Source organism: Bos indicus x Bos taurus, chromosome 13, assembly GCF_003369695.1.
Source record: "Bos indicus x Bos taurus breed Angus x Brahman F1 hybrid chromosome 13, Bos_hybrid_MaternalHap_v2.0, whole genome shotgun sequence".
In the NCBI taxonomy this organism is placed as follows: Eukaryota; Metazoa; Chordata; class Mammalia; order Artiodactyla; family Bovidae; genus Bos; species Bos indicus x Bos taurus.
The window spans coordinates 26264926-26287184 of NC_040088.1; the positions used below are offsets into that span (position 1 = coordinate 26264926).

The 22259-nt window shown below is 41.7% G+C and overlaps 1 protein-coding gene across 1 annotated transcript in view; it reads left to right on the top strand.

The window, feature by feature from the left end:
- The window catches only part of ZNF831 (zinc finger protein 831), a 74021-nt gene extending 52159 nt beyond the window's left edge, over positions 1-21862 (top strand). The window contains exons 4-5 of the mRNA XM_027559044.1: positions 15803-15963; positions 16745-21862. Coding sequence (XP_027414845.1) covers positions 15803-15963; positions 16745-17581 — 998 coding nt within the window. The 3' untranslated portion in view covers positions 17582-21862. The remainder of the gene's footprint in view (positions 1-15802; positions 15964-16744) is intronic.
- Positions 21863-22259: the final 397 nt, after the last annotated feature.

Genomic DNA, 22259 nt, shown 5'->3' on the forward strand with positions numbered 1-22259 from the left:
AAAGTTTCTGAGATGTTCACCCTTATGATTTCCCTCCGTGGCAGTCTGCCATCATCCTGTCTCTCTGGGTACCAGCATCCTCTGGGGCTCAGTCCACTTCACATCTTTCTTCTGCTCTCCCCACGCTGACTTTTTTTTCCCCTCTTTTTAGATTTTCACGAGGGGTCTGACTGAGAAAGCCAAGAGAACCACTCTTTGTGCTTCTAGCCCTCATTCTTTGATGGATATTCATGCAATTTTCTCATTTTTCTGTCAGCATTCACAGAAAACGTGTAAACTACTTTATTTCAAAACCCTTAAGTTAGTTTACTCCATGATAATTTAAGCCATGTATTCTTTTTTCTGATTTGAATTTAGTAATAACATATTTTAAACAGAAGTCAAGATTTCCTGAATAAATTTTCGATGATGACTGCTGACGTTTCTGGATTCCACCCCACCTCCTTCTTTAATATCCTTTTATTGGACCTTGCTCTACATATGTGATGAGTTGTCCTTTCTTTCTCCGGGCGTTTTAAACAGACTCTGGGACTTTTAGGAGGAGAAAATTTTGGAGGGGAGTGGTCGTCTTATCGACCCAGCTGTCTTTGATTCAAGAAAATAACCAAGGGGACTTCCCTGGGGGACCAGTGTTTAAGACTTCGGCTTCCAATGCAGGGGGTGCGGTTCAATCCCGGACCTGGAAGCGAAGATCCCATATGCCTCTGAGCCAAAAAAACAAAGCATAAAACATAAGTAATATTGTAACTAATTCAGTAGACTTAGAAAAGAAAGGAAGAAAATAACCAGGGGCCAGATGTGTGGTCAGGTGCACAGGTGCCCCAATCCCAACCCTGCCGGGGACCACCCCCAGGGGGGATTCCAGGGACTGCTGGAAGACAGGAGTTTGTAAAGATTGTCTTCTCTCCCTGTAGCCAGTTTTGCCTATTTTAAATTCTGTTTTTTCCCCCAGCCCCTTCGCCTTTGTGTATAGTGCAGAATTTTGTATCTGCTCCAAGTCTCGTCTCCCACTCCATTCCTTACCTCTTCCCCACGTGGAATTTTCTGGATTCCCGACATTATTTCTACTCCTTTCCAGGCAACAGTTAGAAGTATCTCCCACTTTCTGTTAGATCTGGATCTCCCTTCCTATAGTGCTCTTGACTTGCAAAACAGATTCCCTTTGTGGGTGATGGAGGAGAAATCTTCAAGGAATGATGTAAAGATTTCTTATATGCTTGAAAGCCTTGACTTTCTCCATGGTTCTAATACGTCAATTGCTGTTCTTAAAAATCTAGAAATCAAATTTCTTAATGAATTTCGCAGCATGAGCATTTATACATTTATTTCTATGGAGGGATATTCTTGCCTTTTTATTTTCTCTTTCTCCTTCATGTTGCTTTAGGAGTCCTATCTGTACTTCCAAGAATGCTTTCAGTTGTGTAACTGAGGTTTTACATTTCCAGGTCATTTTTAACCAGACTGATTATATGTAGAGGAAGACAAAGTCTGTGACTCCAAGACTGGGAGAGTTTCTGAAGTTCAAAAAAAAAAAAATCCTGTAATTTAAGTTTCCCGTTATAAAAGGCAGAATTTCTAAAGCTGCTGGGAGGACAAAAGACTGACTTCCTAGGATTCTAAAAGAATTGGGTCCATCTCTTCCTGTTAGTACTCTTTCCCCTTTGTTACACGCGCTTCCAAGTTCCACGTAACCTTGAGGTTGGAGCCTCTTCATCACAGGGCAGAGTCAACCCTTGATATTTTATTTCCTGCTTCAGCTGAAAGAACTCATGACTGTCCCCCTTTATTTTCCTCCAGCATCCATAGAAACCACATCGAGGCTTTTGCTCAAAACACACTCCTTGAGTCTCTTTGCTACGGAATTGCAGTCGCAGGAGGGCTCTTTTCTTTTGAGGTGGAAATCTTGAGAAAAGCTGAAGCCAAGTTGAAAAGTCCTTCCATTATGGGCAAAGTCCGCCCGGTTGAGTTTCTTTCATTATTGAGAAAACCACACTTAGGAAATTGGGTTGAAAGCATACATTCTTGAGTAAATTTTGGTCTGAAAAGTTTTCAAAGAGTCTTTTGAGTTGCTTTTATTCCTTTCCTTTTCTCCCAGTCCCCTTGCTCCTCTATAATAGAGTTTAAGAAATGCTGTTGAATTCTGGGTACGGGATTTCACATTAGTGAAATATTTTACACTGACTCCTTCACTAATGTTGTTTAGAAGAAATATCTGAGTGAGAGGAAGTTTTCAGCTTTCTAAATACTTGCCTTTCCTCAAAAAAAGGTAAAGGCAGGTGTTCTGGAGAAAGACAAAATGCCCGAGTAGCACATGCGATGTAGTATCTAAACACGTTACAAAAACAGAAAAATGTTCTCTTGTTTTGTTTCCTGGGTTTCTTGTCTTATTGATTTTACTGCATTTTAGGTTTGAGGGAAGACAGAGATTCTCCCTGGATATTATCTTTTCACAGAGGCTAAACTTACAATGTTTCTTTCCTAAAGTGATTGGAAAACCAAAATGGATTGAGGCCAATGCCAATATTTTCTTTCTTGCTTTTGTTTCTAGTTAGAAATTAGTCCATTTCCCCCCTTATCAGGATTAATGAAGGAGAAAACAAATGCTCTTTCTTCTCAGCTATTATCATTGAAATGGATCAATTTCTTCTTTTTAAGAATGCAAATCCTGAGGACGAATTGAGCTTCTCAAATATCTCAATTGTATTTCAATAAATGGACAGTCTTTTGCAGCCTCATTTTATAGGCTCATAAAGAAACATTGAGAATCATAATTCAAAGAGGATATACTTTTGATTTCCATCTCGGTGTTACAGATTCCAAATAGTATTTTCAGTAATTGTATTTTTTTTTTCTCCTTCACCTCATGCCCACAGTGGCTCTCTAAATTTTAGGTACATACTTATGGTCTGGGAACAAACTTGCAACTTCAGGGTTGATTTTAAACACAGCTTTCCACTCAACATCTTTCAGGGAAAAAAAATATCTCTGAGAGGGAAATCTTAAATTGATTGCCTTTCATCAAAGAAGAGAAGTAAGTACCGCTAAGAGTAGTTTCTGAAGGAAAACATATGATTGCTTAGAAAATTGCATTAGGAGAGAGAAATACTCTGGCATGGAGTGGGATTTAGTAAATGTATTTTTCTGTCCCTCTGGTGGGTCCTTCAACTATATTCTCTCTGAAGAACCCAGCTGAGGTTTCATACTATTCCTTTCCAGAACAGAGGGAACCTACCTCAACAAAATAAAGGCCACACATGACAAGCCCACAGCTAACATCACACTCAGTGGTGAAAAGCTGAAAGCTCTAAGATCGGAAACGAAACAAGGATGTCCGTTCTCATCACTTTCATTCAACACAGTTTTGGAAGTCCTAGCCACAGTAATCAGAGGAGGAAGAAAGGAATCCAGATTGGAAAAGAAGTAAAACTGTCCGTGTCTGCAGATGACATGACACCATACATAGAGAATCCTGAGGATGCGAGCAGGGTTTGGTCAAGTTTCAAGATACAAAATCAATGCACAGAAACCTGTTGCAATTCCATAAACTAAGAATGAAAGATCAGAAAGAGAAATTAAGGAAACAGTCCCATTTACCATCTCATCAGAAAGAATAAAACACTTGGGAATAAACCTACCAAAGGAGGCAGAAGACCTGCACTCTGAAAACTATAAGACACCGATGAGAGAAACGGAAGCAGACACTGTGTTCTTGGGTCGGAAGAATCAATATTGTCGAAATGACTACACCACCCAAGGCGATCCACAGATGCAGTTCAACCCTTGGATGGTTCTGCAAGGTGACATCTTGATTCCTCAGGCTGGTCACTTCCTCTCAAGCCTAATTAGGTGTCCTCATGCCATGATTCATAACCCATCTCCTCTGTGGCATTTACCACAATACCAATCTTTATGTAATTATGTCTTAATTTTCCTCTCTTCAGCTACGTGTACACTACATCAGTGAGGCGGAATTGAGCTGCTTAAATCATTGACAATAAACCCTTATTTAATTCCAGGGTGAAGGAGGCACTTCTATGCTTTCTTTCTCACTGGAATCTTTTCTTTTGAATTTTCTGTCCATACCTAAGCTTTTAAGTGACTGAAATATTTTAACTGATTTTTTTTCCCATTAACATAGTTTAGGAAAAATTCTTCTGAGGCAAACATTATCAAAACAGCTATCTTTCATTGAAAAAAAAAAAAAAAAGAAAGGTAAAGAGAACTTCTCTGACAGGTACTTCCTGAAATAAAAGGTTTACTGAATCCTATTGAAAAGGTGGAATAGCTCAATATTATATGAGGATGGTGATGTAGTTCTCTGAAATTAAGTATACTTGAATTGTTTTTATCTTTTCACCCTTTCAACTTCTGTTAGTCATGAGTGAACTGGGACTGGTGGAGATGGAAGGTGGGTGTTGGTTTACTTCATGTCTCTCCTGACCTGCTCCCTTTGTCACAAATCACCTCCAAATGTTTCCCTGAGAGAAACAAAATGGCAGCCTGAACTCCAGGGTTCCCTCACCCACCAACTCCCTCTCCGCCTCTGACTAGAGCTAATGGCTCCGTACCATTATTTTTCCTGTCAGATTTAATGGGGAGATATTCTTTTCCTAAAGCCATTAGTTAAGTAATATTGCTTACGGAATCACTGAAACAAGGATAACACCTCCTTCTAAGGGTGTAAATCTTAAGAAATGATGAGGCAATTGCCTAAACACATCAATTATATTCCAAAAGCCTGAACTTCTTTTTTTTCTTCTACAATTTTCATTTAGAGTTAAGAAAGTTTGAAAGTAATGATCTCTAAAGTAGGTTCTCTTGATTCAATTTTGGCACTAAATAATTCAAATAATATTAGCTGGGTTTTTTTGTTCTTCATTTCATTTTCCTTCTTCCCCACAATTTGTCCTCTCTTTATTTTAAGGCATTCTCTTTTTGTCTGAGGATGATTTGAAGTTTCAACTTACCAAAAGATTTTAAGCATACTTTCCCACTAAATATGTTTTTTTGGAGAAAGTGGTAAGTGAAGTGTTCTCAAACTGATTGCTTTTCATCAGAGAAGGAGAAGAGAAATTTAAACCATAGAGAAAAGTGGTTTCTGGGAAAAAAAAAAGAGATTGGAAAATGATTACTTGGAAGTAGCAAAATTTCATACAAAAAAATGATAGAACAGAAGTACTTCAGATTTGATTAAAAGATGGAAAAATATATTTTTCTTTTCCTTTTGTGTGTCTCTCAACCTTTCCTCTGCCTAAGAAATGACCTATTGTTATGAGAGTATGATGGTCTTCCTTGTTCTGATAAAAATGATTTGCCCTGCACAATCTAGAGTTTTTCCTCATGACTTTCAGTCTGAGTTTTAAAGCCAACGTCATTATTGGCCTCTAATTTTTCTTTCAGACTAATAAAACCATACCATACTTATTGCAACAAAGAAAGCAACACTGACATATGCAAGGAAAATTTGACAATCCCCAGCCTCATGAACCCTAGAGGCTGCCAGAGTTGGGTTGATGCACCATCACGCATTTCTCTACATACATAAAAATATGGACAGACACTTTATTTTGTTGTTTACACAAAATAAGAGATCACACCATATTCAGTCATCTACAACTCTTTTCTTCTTAATACATCTTGTATGTAACTCTAGGCATATATTACAGATTGATGGATAGATCATTTTAATAATGGCACAAAAATCCCACAGTATAGCTGTACCATAATTTATTTATTCAACTCTTCCTTCATTGATGGATGTTCCTGTTGATTGCTATTGCTTTTCCTACCACAGCTATTGCTGCAGTAAATATTCTTGCTCAATTTCCCAGAGAGCAGTTGCTGGATCAAGGCACGTTTTATAATTATAAATTTCATTTTATAAGACACTACTAAATTACTTTTCAAAAACAGGATTACTCTCCCATAAATATCTTTTTGACAGTATTTTTTAAAAGAAACTTTGCTTCTGCAAAAGAGCAGAGGCTGAGTGGAGACTAAAGCCTTGCCTTCATCCTTGGTGCCCCCGAACCTCTTCCCCAACAAAGGGTCACTCGTTGGCCTCTCTTGGCAGCATTCAGGCCACAGATAGGTTGGTTAGCACAGTGATGTGGTTTGAAAATTAATTTATCAGTGTTTAAAAGGGAACCATGGAGCTCAGATTTCTGGTTTCTCATGAAAAACTGATAGCTCCAGCAAATTTGCCTCTTGGTCCTTGCTGGTCTCTGTGAGTGGGGCGTTGAGGGGCAGCCTGGCCCTTGAGGCTGGGCCAGTCCTTCTTCTTCATCCACAGCCCTCGTTTCTGTTACTGATCTGGCCCTGTAGCTTTTGAGTTTATGGTTTTTGGTTTCAACCAGGGTTTCCCAGTCGTGACCCTGTTGACCTTTGGGGTTGGGGCCATCCAGAATGGGATGGGGGTCTATCCTGTGTACCACGCATTGGAGAAAGTCCCTAGACATCACCTCTGGCTGAAAACCACTGTCTTTGACCCACTAGACACATTTTCTTCAGGAGCTGTTCAGAAAAGCTTTTCCAAGAGTGTTCCTGAGTTGCTTTCATTACTTGTCTTTATCCCGAAGGCATCTGTCTTGCTTCCTGAAGGAACATTGTTGAACTCTATACACGACCAAGCTTTAATGTTACGGCAAGATTTCAAACCAACCCTGTTCGCAGAGTTGGAAGAAAATATCTGAATGGAGAATGTGATCAAAATGCTTTGCTTTCATCTCAGGAACAGAGGTGTAGACATGGCCATGATTACAGGTGGTTTCTCAAGTAAAAACTCTTCCTAATTACACTCACATAAAAGGGCCAATTTCCAAACACTGGATGAAGAGGCTTGAATACGTCCCCAGAATAAAGGGTGACTGTGCCTTTTTTCCTGGTTTTCTGTAGCAGTTTCTTTTTGTGATTCAGGGCCTCGGGCCAGCAACCTTCTCCCCTTTTGTTCTCAAAAGAGTCCTCAGCATGTTCCAGAGCATCCGAAAGAATTTGGAAGGCAGAGAAGGGGTCTCTCCTGGGCTGTTCTCCCACTTAGCCTTCGCTGTCCTCCTCTGACAGGAGCTAATGACTTTCCTACATCTTTTCTCATTAGAATTAATAGAGAAGTATTCATTCTTTCCCTAAAGCTATTATTAATAGTTAAGTCGCCAAGCTCTGGAATTGCTGAAACAGAGTAATTTCTCCTTCCTTCCAAGGTGTAAATCTCAAGGAAAGATGAGAAGCCATCGTGAGTGTATCAGTTAGGTCCTGGGGAAGGGACCTTTGTAGACAATTGCATTTAGCAACAGGAAACTTTTAAAATAACGATACGGAGAGTGGATGGATTGCATTTAGTCTCAGCATTTAAAGTCTCAGGTGGCCATTTCTTTGATCATCTCTTTTCCTGACATGGTTTCATCATTCTATTTTCAATCTCCATTATAAAGTCACTCTCTTGTTGTCTGGACAGGATCCAACTGTTAACTTCAAGCACGATTTTAAACAGCAATTTCCACTAAACATAGTTTAGGTAAAGAATTTCTGTGCAGGAAGATTTCTTGTCCTGATTGCCTTTCATCAGAGGAATAGAAAAGAGATGAGAGCCACGAGGAAAGTGTTTCTGAATAAAAGATTCATTTGTGATTAGTTAGAGGCCAACTTTCCAAAGATTGCATTGGGATAGCACAAAAGTGCCCAAGGTTGCTCTGGATAAATACCTTTTCCTGGTTCTCTCTCTCCAGTCCCTGTCCATCTATGGAACTAGAATCGAGCACTACTTGCTCCCTATCACCCACGGCCCACCCACTTCTGATCATTTTCTGATTGGAATGAATGTCCCCAGCCTCTGCCTGCAAATAAATCTTCTTCCTTCCATCATTTTCAGCTGTACTTTTTTCTTCTCTGGAGTTCCTTACAAACAGAAATTGTAATAGAATGGCAGAAACGAATGGATTTGCTTGCAAAAAATTTTAGTTCAATCTGAGAGCCTTAAAACTATTGGTTGAATAACTACTTAAATGAATGATTCAGACTAGGTGGAGAGAAAACCAGCCCTAAACAGGTAGTGTGGGTTAACAGTTTTACAGCATGCATGGTTTTACTCCTGTTCATGGATACAGGTGGGGTCAGGACCCCCTTGTACCATCTTATCGCACCCTCTGCTTTTTCCTTCTAGCATTTGCTACACCTACTTGGTGATTTTTTTAATTGAAATTTTATATTTTGAAATATTTCTTCACATTCTTTTCCATTATGATTTGTTACAGGATATTGGATATAGTTCTCTGTGCTGCACAGTAGGCCCTTGTTGTTTATCTATCCTGTATATAATAGTTTGCAGCTGCTAATTGCAAACTCCCAATCCATCCATCCTCCGAGTCCCCCCGCCCCCGCTTGGCAACCACAAGTCTGATCTCTGTCTGTGACTCTGTTTATGTTTTGTAGACAAATTCATTTGTGTCATATTTTAGATTCTGCATATATGTGATATCATATGGTGTTTTTCTTTCTCTTTCTGACTGACTTCATTTAGTATGATAATCTCTAGGTCCATCCATGTTGCTGCATATGGCATTATTTTGTTCTTTTTTATGGCTGAGTAGTATTCCATTGTACATATATACCACATCATCTTTATCCGTTCATCTTTTGATGAACATTTAGGTTGCTTCCATGTCTTAGCTATTATAAACAGCTCTGCAATGAACTCTGCTTGGGGTGTATGTATCCTTTTGAACTATGGTTTTCTCTGGATATATATGCTCAGGAGTGGGATTGCTGGATCATATGGTAGCTCTACTTTTAGTTTTTTAAGGAACCTCCACAATGTTCTTCTGAGTGGCTGCACCAATTCATATTTCAACTGACAAGTGCAGACGGGTTCCCTTTTCTCCACATCTTTTCTAGCATTTGTTATTTGTAGATCATTTTTTGGTGTAATGATTTGCTGGCTGAATTTCTCTGCCATTAGACTGTCATTTCCATAAAGGTGTCTGCCTTGGTCACTGAATAAACTGCCTGTGTTCAGCACAGTTCCTGGCAGAGTGTTGACTGTGGTCAGTAATAAATATTTAGGCACAATTATATGGACTCATAAATAGCTCAAGAAATAGGGACTCAAGGACTTTCCTGGTGGTACAGTGGATAAGAATCCTCCTGCCAGTGCAGGGGACATGGGTTTGATCCCTGGTCTGGAAAGATTCCACATTCCACAGAGCAACTAAGCCTGTGAACCACAAGTACTGAGCCTTGGTGCTTACAGTTTGTGCTCTGCAACAAGAGAAGCCCCCCCAACAAGAGAAGCCACCCCAAAAGGAGAAGTCACTTCAACAAAGAGTAGCCCTTGCTCACTGCAACTAGAGAAAGCCCAAGTGTAGCAGTGAGGACCCGGTGTAGCCAAAAATAAATATTTTTTCAAGTTTAAAAAGCAACAACAACACAAAACAAAAATATGGACTCAAAAAAATGTGCTCAACTAGTATTTGGATGAGCAAATAATTGCCCACATAGTGACTCCATTTAGAGCTCTGCCCAGCTTTCCTGAAGTAATCGCAAATTTTAAATGCTAGCCCATTGTGCATCTTTCAGTGGCAGGGATGCTTGTAAACAATTTCGTATCATATAAATTAGTAGTCTGGTGATTACTCCTGGGATCTTGTTGACACTTACAGTTTACTTAACGAGGCCCACGTGGAAGACTCCTTTTTACTCCTTTCTTATAATTCATCATCTTTGGACTCTAAATTCATGGAGGTTTGGGGTGGTTTGGGGCAACTGATGAAAAAGCATTGAATTTCTTACATTTCAAGATAATGATATTTGAGTAATATGTCTATTAGCATTTTAATATGGCCTCGCCATGACATAGCTGGCAGGAGGCTTGGCATTAAGGGTCTCACCAGTTAAGCTGTAAGTTTCATGGTGTCATTTCTTCATTCCATTTTCCTTCTAATTATTTACAGTTTCCTATTGCTGTTTCGAGATGGCTAAATTTAAATTTGTTGTCACACTAAGCAGTCTCTTCCTCTCTCCATGTGGTTCGGCAGTTATTTCTGAAAGTGAAAGTGAAGTCGCTCAGTCTTGTCCGACTCTTTGCGACCCCATGGACTGTAGCCTATTAGGCTCCTCCGTCCATGGGATTTTCCAGGCAAGAGTGCTGGAGTAGATTGCCATTTCCTTCTCCAGGGGATCTTCCTGACCCAGGAATCGAACCTGGGTCTTCCGCATTGCGGGCAGATGCTTTACCGTCTGAGCCACCAGGGAAGCATGTTATTTCTGAGGGAAATTATTAAACATGCAGCCGTTAATGGGGAGGGGAACAGAAGTGATGAGACATGAGTTCTCTAATAATAAGATGCTGATGATTGCATAAGAGCGGTTGAATCTGCAAAGATTGCCATAGGACATAGAAATCCACAATTTCTGAAGGTGTATGAAGTGATTCATAGAATGATGCCAGAACATAAACAGGACCCTGTTCTGTGCTTTAACATTGGACCTGAAAAGTTTTTGAAATGGGCCATCCATCTAAAAGCAAGGATGCTGTCCTTTCCCAAGAATCTCAATTCATTTAACACACTTTAGTGACATTATTTGGGCATTTTTCACAATGATTAAAGATAACTCTCTTTTCTCTGTAAGACTGTAGGTCACAAGCAAATTAAATCAATGGATTTTCTCCTCTCGCTTTCTCTGATGAGTCAGAAGTTATTGGTCAAAGGCACACATGGCCTTTTCGTTAAGCTTAAAAACCCAAACAACCTGCTGAGAAGATGCTTGACCAATCTGATTATTTTCTCTATACTAATTGGTTTTCACTCTTCATTGAATTGAATGAATTGCCTGATGGTTTTGTCACTGTAAGGGCACGGCTTAATCCACTTAGAGTGAGGCGCGTGGGCCTGGGACTCTAGAAACGTCTTTCATCATTATTGTCTTTGGGTGGTTTTTCATAGATGAGAATGAAAATGATCTCAAGTCTATGTTCTCCATTTCTCTCCCCACTGCCCTAGACATGCCATCCCCCCAGTCCCCTAGATGACCCTGGGAACCTTGTAACTGGTTTTCCCACCGCAATGCCCTCTCCTCTAATTCAGTCTCTGTATAGTAACCATGTGCATCTTTAGAGGATGTAGACTTCTTGATGGAAACACTGGTTTCTTCACAATGAATGGTGAATAAAATCTAATCCTTTCCCAGGGCTTCTTGCATCCTACAAGACCTGAGCCCCCTGCTCTCCACTGTGCTTCCAGCAAAGCCTCCTTCCACTGGGTCCATCCTCTGAGCTCCATCCCACTGCAGGTCCCCTGCCTCTGTTTCTCTTTCGTCTGGAATGGCCTTTGAGGGCTGCTGGTTCTTCCTGATCCTGAAGATCTCATTTCAGGTGGCACCTTATCAGAGATACCTTCTTCTACTAGGCAAGCCAGTTAACTGTCCCACCCCAGTTACTCTCTGTAATCTGCCCCTTGGATACTGCTACTCTCTATAATACTCTGTTTATTATCACTCTCAGTATCGTTCTCCCTTCCCTGTTTACTGCATCTCTGTCATAGCCTCCTCTGTATTGGTCCTCCCTGGAGTAGTCACCCCTCATTTCTTTCCTTCTTGACCCCCATCACAACCTCAATTATCTTACATGCCTCTGTTTCTCTTCCTTGTTGGAGCAAAGTCTCATAAGAACCAGGGCATCTTGGTCTTGTTCTCTGATTCCTTAGGGTTGAACATGGTGCCTGGTTCCTTGGAGGAGCCCAAAACATGTTTGTTGAGTGGATGAATGAAATACCAAAATCCTGGTGCTATTTCTTTAGATGACTGTGGTATTGTGGTGCTCAAGTAAAGATTGTATTAAAGGGAAAATTACAATTTCCTTTGCCAAATCATTGCAACTTGGATAGATGTTTAAGCTGATTTGCTCAAGATTAGTGCGTTCAGGTCATCTTGTGACCTGTCCCGGAGGTATAAAAAGTGGATCTGTTCCTTTGGGTTCAAGATGGAGGAGAGAGCATGTTCACTTTCTTCCACTTTCCCCTAAAAACCCAGAAATTAGTGAGGAATGTGTTTAGAATGTCCAGGCCTATGGGCACTAGGTAACCAGAGAAGAAATAGTGCCATGGTTGTGGGAATTAGAATGCAGAGGCTGAATGGTCACTGAGTAGCAGACCCAAGCGAACTTCATCCTGATTTAACAGTGGTCAAGTCAAGAATATTAAGAAATTCATGGTACCAGGTGGGACTGAAAACAGGAGTGTTGGTTGACCACTCCCCACCCCGCGGAAACCTCCACCCCACCACTGATTCTCAGATCCTGGTCACATCCTTCATTTTCACTCCCAAATAATGCTTGGGGCTTAGTCTCTGGAGACCCTACAAAATGCTGGGGAGCAAGAGGACTAGGTTGAAAACAGAGGGTTTAACCAAAGGTTGGCACTGGATGCTGAGCCCCTCCCTGCCCAATCCCAATTCGGACTACAGAATGCTGACACCTGCCTTACAATTTCCAGGCAGGACATCAGAGAACTCCTTCTGCAAAAGTCGACTAGCCTGTGTGGAGACCCAAAGTGGATGACTTCAGGGTTTTCCACGTCAACAAGGCGACAAGATAACCCTGCAGGGAGGTCCACGATGGACACTTTACATTTGTAGAGTTTCTAACCAGCTCTTCAGTACCTCTTTCTAAAACATGGGCAGATAGATTGCTGGATATCTCAGGGAAGCCTTTAAATATGAAAGAGATAAAAGCAAACAGAAACAAAGGAACCTAGAAGATAGACAGTGTAGGGACAGGCAAGTTTCAGTAATGACAGCAATGGCAACATCTTGCCTGAGACAGGTGAGAAGATGCTGGAGCCATGAAGTAGTAACAGGATGCTATAAAGAAGGGACAATAATAATAATTAATATTAACTATTATTATTAATCATTGGAATAATTAATAATCTTGAAATAATTATTCCAAGAGTGGGCTCTTGGAAATTAAAAACATGATACAGACATATCAATCCTACCTTTAAGGAAGACTGATGCTGAAGCTGAAGCTCCACTACTTTGGCCACTTGATGTGAAGAGCCAACTCATTGGAAAAGACTCTGGTGCTAGGAAAGATTGAGGGCAAGAGGAGAGGGTGGCGACAGAGGATGAGATGGTTGGATGGCGTCACTGACTCGATGGACATGAGTTTGAGCAAACTCTGGGAGATAGTGAAGGACAGGGAGGCCTGGCATGCTGCAGTCTGTGGGATTACAAATAGTCAGACACGACTCAGCAGCTGAGCAACAACAACAGACATAGACACTTGTAAGTTGGAATAGAAAGTTGAAGGAATTCCCCCAAAAGAAAAGAAAAAGAAAAAGAAAATAGGAAAGAAAAGAAAAATAGAGGGTTAACTCAAGAGGTCTAATAACCTAGTAAGAGCAGTTCTAGCTAAGAAAGAAAAAACATAAGGAAAAAATATATCAAAGAAATAATATATTTTTGTAAAACATAAAGACATGGTTCAGATTGAAAGGACCCATTGAAAGTGTACAGACAACGAATGGAAATAGATGCAGGACCATAGTGATACTCTCGTAAAAAGGAGCTTAGGAGTTTCCAGAGAGAAAAACAAAACCGTTTCCTCCAAAGGATTGGGAACAGTAAATCATGTTGGCTCCAGACTTCTCAACAGCTAGAGCTCTGTGGAGCCACATCTTCAGTTCTGAAGGAAGATGAATTTTAATTCAGATAGCTATCAGACAAGCCGCTAGTAAAAGTCTAAAGAATTTTATTTCACCCTTTCTCATGAAATTGCCGGAAGTTTTGCATTAGGAAAGAACACAAAGAGAGAAAACCCAGGAAAAAGAAGTATGTGTGTGTCTGTGTGTGTGGGGGGGTGTGTGTGTCCAGGAACCAGAGGTGAAAAAAACTGTTAGGATGGAGGTGTAGGGAGATGCATTGGCTCAGCCCCACTTTGGGCCCAGTGAGCAGTGGTCCACTGGGAAAAGGTCAGAACGTTCTGAGTGAGATGTTTCCAAGGCAATGAAATGAATGAATAAAATGAAATAAAAGACAATTGGGAAGGAAATGGGAGGTGGTTTTGGTAATAAATTCGTGCAAAAAACTAGGCAGAAGAAGAAGACAAAATAATGATTAATTTCAGGAAAAACAGTGTTGGCAAGAAAGGCAATGTAATCATAGTACACCATCTGACTTGGTGGTGAAAAGCATGTTCCTGAACATAATGATGTAAACATTGCATATCCCCAACAAAATCTTGACAGCATAGTCATATAACATATAACTGAAGAGAGGAGAGAGGGGAGGGATGTGTGCCCACGGGTGGGGGTAATGAGGCTTGTGGATGAGGGTTCTAAACCCGCCTCTCCCCTCATGATATCATCAGCTGTTCTCCAAAGTGGAAAAGGGGAATCTAAAGTAATGCTACATGCTTGTCCTTAGGAGAAAAGGAGATAAACATGAAAGGAATCCCAAGTGGGAAAAAATGAGTGGGTGGGCTGTTTTTCTTAAGTAGAAAGACAACTTAAAAAAAAACAAAACAAAACCCTGTGCATGTGTAATGTTAATCAAAATAAAAGCAGATTTAAAAGTAGATTGACAAGGGGGGAGTGGGTGGGGGAAGGAAGGACTAGAAGTTTGGGATTAGCAGGTATAAACTACAAGGTCGTACTGTAGAGCACATGGAGCTCTACTACACTCAATATCCTATGATAAACTATAATGGAAAAGAATATAAAAAAGAACGTCTATATATGGCTAGGGCTTCCCAGGTGGCTCTGTGGTAAAGAACCCGCCTGCCAATGCAGGAGACATAAGAGACGCAAGTTTGATGCTTGGGTCAGGAAGATCCCCTGGAGGAGGGCATGGCAACCCACTCCAGTATTCTTGCCTGGAGAATCCCATGGGCAGAGGAGCCTGGCCGGCTATGGGCCATAGGGTTGCAGAGAGCCGAACATGACTGAAGTGACTTAGCACGCATACATGTATAACTGGGTCACTTTGCTGTACAGCAGAGATTGGCACAAAATTGTAAACCAGCTATGCTGTTGTTGTTCAGTCACCTAGTCACATCCGACTCTTTGCGACCCCATGGACTGCAGCACACAAAGTTTTTTTAAAGTTCATAAACTGAAAAGTGGTTTAAACCTTTTTCTCTGGCAACACAGTCCTTATAGAATGCTTTTCCGCTCTGCTCTCATGATGGGATCTACATGCTCTGAAGTTCCATGATCCTTCTGACCTATATCCCAGGCCAAAATGATAAGATGGAAGAGAGAGTAAGGTTCCCTTGAAAGGGAGATGATATTTGGTGGGGACCGTCAAGACCATGTCTTTGTCGCCCCTCTTCCCACACTCATCACAAAAACCACCACAAAACAACAGCAACACAAAAACCCATCGCCCTCCTGCTGTCAGTGCTCTGATGGAGATCAAGACATCCAACATAACAGGGAAATTTCCTTTCTCAATATTTCTACTCTGGCCTCAGTTGAATGACCACAGAATTCAAGCCAATCCAAAATTAACCAATGTGGCAAGGAAGATGACTCTAATGAAAAAAAAAAAAGATCCATATGAAATATTTATTAAAATCTGTAATCAAAGGATTTTTCTACCTTAGGAATTGGTTTTTCCATCTCTCTCCTTAGCAGAAGTGGAGACATTTTATTTACAATGTGAACTGATTCAAGGTAAATCGAGTTGGTGGACATCCCATGTAGGACGCAGTTGATGAGCTCGGAGCTGGTATCGAAGACATAGGTCAACCCCTGGGAAGTGGCTATTGGCTGATTTTATAATTTCAGGTGTGTATCTGTGTGCCCCCCTTCAGGTGTGAATCCGTCAGGGGAGCCCTCTTGTGTCACCTCAGAATCATATGTTTGCATTGAGAACAGAGAGCAGGAGGAAGAGGAGAGCGGACACGTCTCCAGGAGTTTCTGTCCTAACACAAGCTTAAGAACCATCGGGGACACAGACAGACCGATCGCAAAGGTGGGAATTGTGATTTCGAGTTGTCTGTACCCATCTGTGGTCCGGATTTATGCCTCTCTTTTCCTTGTTAGTGTCCAGTGTGGCGGAACTCACTCAGGACACCTAGAGAAGTTTCCTGGCATAAAAAGCCCCTCGAGGCAGATGCCTCAAACATGGTGCTGAATGAGTGGACGGTGAACCATTGGGATGATCTCAGAGTTGGTTAAAAAAAAAATCCCAAGTCCCTTTATAATTCATACTTGAATAAAGATGCTTCCCAGTTGGTGGCGGTGGTAAAGAACCCACCTGCCAATGCAGGAGATGCAGGTTTGATCCCTGGATCAGGAAGATCCCCTGGAGGAGGAAATGGCAAACCACTCGTTTTCTTGTCTGGAGAATCCCCCAAAACAGAGGAGTCCGGTGGGCTACAGTCAGGGGGTCGCAAAGAGTCGGACAGGACTGAGCATACACACACACCGAGTAGCACACATTAAGTAATGATCTAAAACTGGATGCTCAGAGCTGGTTGGATAACTGAGTGATTGAGTTTTCTTAAATCCAGATAAAAATACAGAGCAGTCTCAGTAGCTTATTGTGTGTCAACAGGGAACTCTCCTAGAGTTAATGCATCTATTAGTTATTAATGGAAACTGAGGAGAACATTGTATCGAGGTTCACACTTGGTAAAGAATCAGGACCTCCAGACCTTGTTCTCAATGAGGACCACATCTCTGACCACAAGTTTTTTGATACCAATTAACTTTTTTTCCCTCCATTTATTTTCCTTTGCACTTTGTTGCAGGAGATTTCATCTGCTGGCGAGCATGGGGCTGGTTGTCCTCTAATCACGGCTGTGGGGTCAGGTTTATCTCTGCCATCTGACTCCTTGGGGGCTAATGACAGCCTTCCAGCCCACAGCAAAGGTCTCGACGTGGGATCATTGGAGACTCACCTGCTGCCGTCCCAGCAGCACATCTCAACAGACCCTACACCATGCGTTTTCTCAGATGCTCAAGAGCCTTCTTCCTTTGTGTCCAAAGGAACCTCTCTCGGCCATGACCTTGCTACCTCTGCAGCTGCCTTCTGTCCTTCCCTGGGGGCAAGAGCAGGCCACACAACCCTGGGAATTCACAGTGTGGAACCGCAAGACCACAGCCAGGGTGAAGAGGAGACTCTCGCACAAAGCTCTCCAGACAGAAAAACGATAGAAGAGGGTGTGTCCCCAAACCTTTTGCCAGGGAAGCCTTCATCTGGGCAGAGAATTTCAGGTTCAGTTACACCAGGGTCCACTGGAAAAATTCATCTTGAAATACCAGCTTTAGGACCAGCTTCAGCTAGTTCACACCAAGAGGAAGGGAAACACAAGTCATGTTTTCCTTCTGGGGGGCAATGTGGGTGTAGGGAAGGACTGGTCCCCTGCCCTCTGGTAGGACCTGACAGTGTGAAATGTCAAGGAACTGGATTCATGGCTCTAAAGGATGATGCCGTCCCTTCTAACCCAGGGCTGCCCACGGAGGTCCCTGCAGCCTCTTTGAAAACCCTCAGGAAGAGAAGTTTGGAAGGAATGAGAAAGCAAACTCGTGTGGAGTCCAGCGACACCAGCAGCGATGATGAAGATCGGTTAGTGATAGAAATCTGACGCTTCCAGAGAAAGATGGTGTCTGTCGTCAAAGATGGTTGATACTTTGCAGTCGATGCCATCAAGTGGGCGGCAGAAATGAACTCTATTCATGAAGCCCCTGCAGAGAGGAAAGCCATCTGGGGTTCTTTCTAAGATGTCCCCAACCCACTCTGAAACCCAAGCTCAGCCTCACTCCTCCCCAGATGCCCTGCTCACAAGGTGCCAGCAGGGCAAAGGTGGCAGTGAAACAAAGTGTAAGCAGGGTTGACCTGCATGAGGACTGTGGCTTGACTCCTAGCTGCGTCCTCTGCTTTGGTTCCTCACTGCCTTACCCAGGAAACGCATTGACCCAGACAGCCACAATTGACTTGCTTCTGAACCAGGGTCAAGGTGACAGGTCTCCTCCATCAGTGAGCTTGGGGTTGGCTTCAGAGAGGGTAATGGTACTTGGGAAAGTTGGGGGAGCCTGCAAAGGAGCTGGGCAGTGAGATACTTCTGTTCATTCTGGATTCCTCCCAAAACTGAAGTTTGGGCTTAGTAATTTGCCTCCTTAGTGGAAGCTGTAAATACACTTCAAAATGCCTATGATCTGATGAAATACTGAGTGTCTCTCAATGTTGCACACATGGTCAATGCTTACGTGTGATTCAATGACACAGCATGTTTCGCTTGTATTCCTGGTGCCTTTTCTGTGGAGACCTCTGGAACCCTTGGTTTTTCCAGCTCTTGCAAAAGGAACATTGTGTTAAAAGTTGATAGAACAGTCTCTGTAATGAGTCATTTTTGAGGGGGAAAATTCACTTGTTTTCCTCCAATTCTCTCTGTCATATTGTGCTCTGAGCAATTTCAATTAGAGGGTTACATTTTAGTAATCTCTGCAGCTTAAACTGATGCCTGCTCATCGTGATGGGAGCCTTTCAGATTTCCTCCAGAAGCTTCAAGGTTACAAAACTAATTGGAGTTTTGACGCTGTTTTACATCTTGGTAATTTTATTTTGGGGGCTTGGTGTTACTTTGCTGTCAAATTAAATCAGCCTCTGTATTGTGCAAGTCAGAACAGCACAGAGAAAATTCCCCAGGATTCCAAGCCCATGCACCGCTGTGCAGAAGAAAATAGCTGATATACGTCAGTGGTGAGCAAAGCCTCCAAGTTACCACACTCTTCTCCTCTTTAAATGGGAGAGGAGAAACTTCAGGAGATCCACACTGCTGCATTTCAATAAAATTTTATACTTGCTTTTGGTATGATTTTGTACCATTTGGAATTTATAGCCCAGCTCTTTTGGCTTCACTTTGATGTAAGGATGTTCCTACGACATAGTTCAAACGCAACGCAAAACATCTCGCACGGTATGAAGATGCTTTAATACGTCCTTGTCTGTGATGAAGGACGGTCAGATTTCAAGAGTCTTCAAGTGAAGTTTCCAATTTAAGGGTTGTTTATACAGAAACTCTGTGGTAGGGTCAGCTTCTCCCAGTGACTTAGCTTATGTCTGTGGTCATTTCAGATGTGCTTCGACATAACCTAGTGATTTCAAGTCCAGTCAAGGAAAACATAAGAAGGAGGCTAGGCGTTTGCTTCCTGTACTTTCTAAACCAAACAAAAGTGATATAATTATCTACCCTTTGATTTATCCTTGCCACTATAGTGAGAAGTCTAGCAAAGTGTTCTGAGTCCTGAAGGAAGAGGGAGAGAAGGCCTGACCTTGTGCAGAGCTGGCTAGGGAATCTTGGTGAAGACTTACGCCCTTTCGGCACCTTTTTCTCCTTCTGGGAAGGAGAGAGTATGACTAGATGCACTGAATGCTGCTCTGGGCCCCGATTCTCATGAGCGTGGCTTGGAGGAGGGCCTCATGAGGAGTAGTCTTGCACCCAAGAAGTTTGGGAGGGGGATGTGGGGAACTAAACCCAATTATTATTTTTTTCAAGAATGTGGACTCAGGGAAGCTCTTCTAATTTTTTCCCCAGAGTTCCAGGTTTAGGGGGGTGCAGTCAACCCATTTCTAAATGGTGGCTTATGATGTAAAAATTAGAAGCAAAGACAGAACACTACTGTGTAGGAGGAAGCCAGCATATCTGTAGGATGAGCTAGTTACTTTGTCTTGGGAGGCACTGGTCAGGGGGGAAGACTATGGTCTAGACCCTTCTTTCCCGGGTGGTTGCTGAGCTGCTGGCTGCATCACTGTACTGAGGTCAGTACATCACAGCTCCCAGTAGCACGACCTCAGGAGAATCAGGTGGGAGCTCGATCCTTCTGCAACCCATCATTGCTGGCTGCCACATCCCAAGCTCCATCAAACATGGCAGAATGCTGATTCCATCGCTAACTCTCTGTGCCTCTCATACAAAGGTGAGCAGGTCACCGATTTTCTTCTCTCCGATGGTCCTTTAAGCTAGTTGGTGGCAATGTTTACAAGTGTACCTTACTTCATATCAACATGAATTTGTGAAAAGCTGTATTTGAATGGATTAAAAAAAATTAAAAAATGTAGTTTGAATGACCCTAGAGGACTTGGCTCTTGAAAATCATCCCAAGGTAAATATTTTTTTAATGAAAAATTCTTTTATAAAGCAACAGACAATCTCTGATTTTATAAGTCTTAATTTTCTCAAGTTCTTAAGGATTTTCTTAAAGTGAACTGCAACTATAGGGGTACATTTTAAGGATATTATTGGTGAACTATAACCCAGTTAGGGTTATCAAAAATAAAATTTCAGGATTATTGATTGGTCATTGCTGCTATGACTGTACAAGTGTGTGCTGTGGAATGGTTAAGGGAAAGCAAATTTATTTTAGAACAGGGCAAAATGGAGTCTAAAAATCAGGGATTCCCCTTTCTTCCCAGTGCTGTTAATTTCATTGTAGCTTGAGGTAAGGGTCTTAACCAATGGGTGTCTCAGCTTCTCCCACAGAGAATAACTCCCAGGATGCTGTCATAGACAAAGATAAAGTGCACTTGGAATTCTTTCCTATTCTCTTGGAGTGAGGTATACAAATGCCATGAACTGTGATACTCAAGACACCACCAAGTGTGCCCCTCCAGCTGTACCTACACCCAGCCAGATCTCACTTGTTGACAATGCATAGAGAAAAGAGGTTTCACACTCCCCCGCTCTTGGCAAACTATACTGTTAAGTGGCTCTTGATGCCATGTGCTTTTTGATGGACAACCTGAATCTTCCTTGATGTAAGGCATGATGGAGACAACTCATGCCTCCTTGTTGTAAGACTTGATAGAGACCACTCATGCCTCATGATAGAGACAACTCATGGCCTTTGAGATTCGGGACCAAGCTAATACCCCTCATTTCACAACCCAGGAGAACTTATGGTTCCTCTTCCAAGAGGCTTAAAAAAAAAAAAAAAAAAAGACAGGGGATTGGTGCTTCTGTGTTCGAATCAAAACCCTGTCAACAGCATGATGGGTAACTAAGGGCAAGTTAAACTTCCCTCTCCTGAAATCCCTCCTCTAGAGCTCAGATGAGGAGTGTGGCTTTGTACAATCGCATTGTGACCACAGATCTTGCCATGACAGATGAATGATTTCTGTCTCATGCCAAACTGTATTTCCTTGCATTTACATTCATTACTTAGAATGACCACATTATTCATTTTTTCTCCCAGCATAGAAATTTGCATTTTGCACAAAAATCTGCCTGGTGCAGCAGATTTTGTAGTTATGGAAGCTGTCATCATTATCGGAATGTACCGCTGCTCAAATCTCCAGACATAATTTAATCTGGTGAGGAAAAAAAAATGAGCTGCCTGGCTCTATGGAGGTCATATTTCTACAGCCATGGCAAACAGGGCTTGCTTATTTCTTCTCACTTCAATTGTGACTCCAGAACGCTTGCGAGGGAGACTCTTTGGCATTTGAAACACTACATTTCTCAATCTGTAAGCACAGCCTTTTGCTCTTCTTTCCCAGATACTCATTAAACCTAGATGTCAGGACCCAAGAAATCCTATGCGCTAGATCTGTACCCTGTACAATCCTTTTCATCCATGCTTTGTATGTTTGTGGGGATACACATAATTCAATCTGAAGTATAGGATGTTGAGTGTATTACTTTACCACTGAAAGAAAAAAGAGCCAGGGAAAATAATCAGCTTCTGTCATTTGGAGCCCTAGAGGATGACTCAGTACTTATATATGCAGCCAACTCTTTAGAACTTACTACACTATCCGTTGTTCAGAATCAAGAAGCTGTTGGCTTCTTGGTTGGTTGTTTAATGTATTTCCTTCTTTATATGGTTAAATTATTTTGTTTTGATAAAAATAAAACTGAAAATAAAAATGTCTTGTTTGATTTGTTAACATTTTAACTCAAACTACCACCAAAAATATATCCTAGATAAGTTGGATATCTGAATATTCCTGAAAAGTTGACCAGACATTTCATCCGCCATATTGGTATCCCATTCCACTCAATGAAAGAATTGGGTAATGGCAAATTATCACATTTTCTTGTGTTGCTCTTTTACCCCATGTGTCCCTTCTGTCATTGTCTGCCATATTTCAAGGCTCGTAACTTAGAAATGTGGTTTTAAATGTAGCTAGACTTTAAGGCCACATGAGGGCACTATCCACAGTGCAATAATCCCAAACTTTTCCCTGTGGAATTGATGTTACTTGGATATTTAATACTATTCATTAACTGAGAAAACATCCTTACTTCAAAAACAATGCCTCCT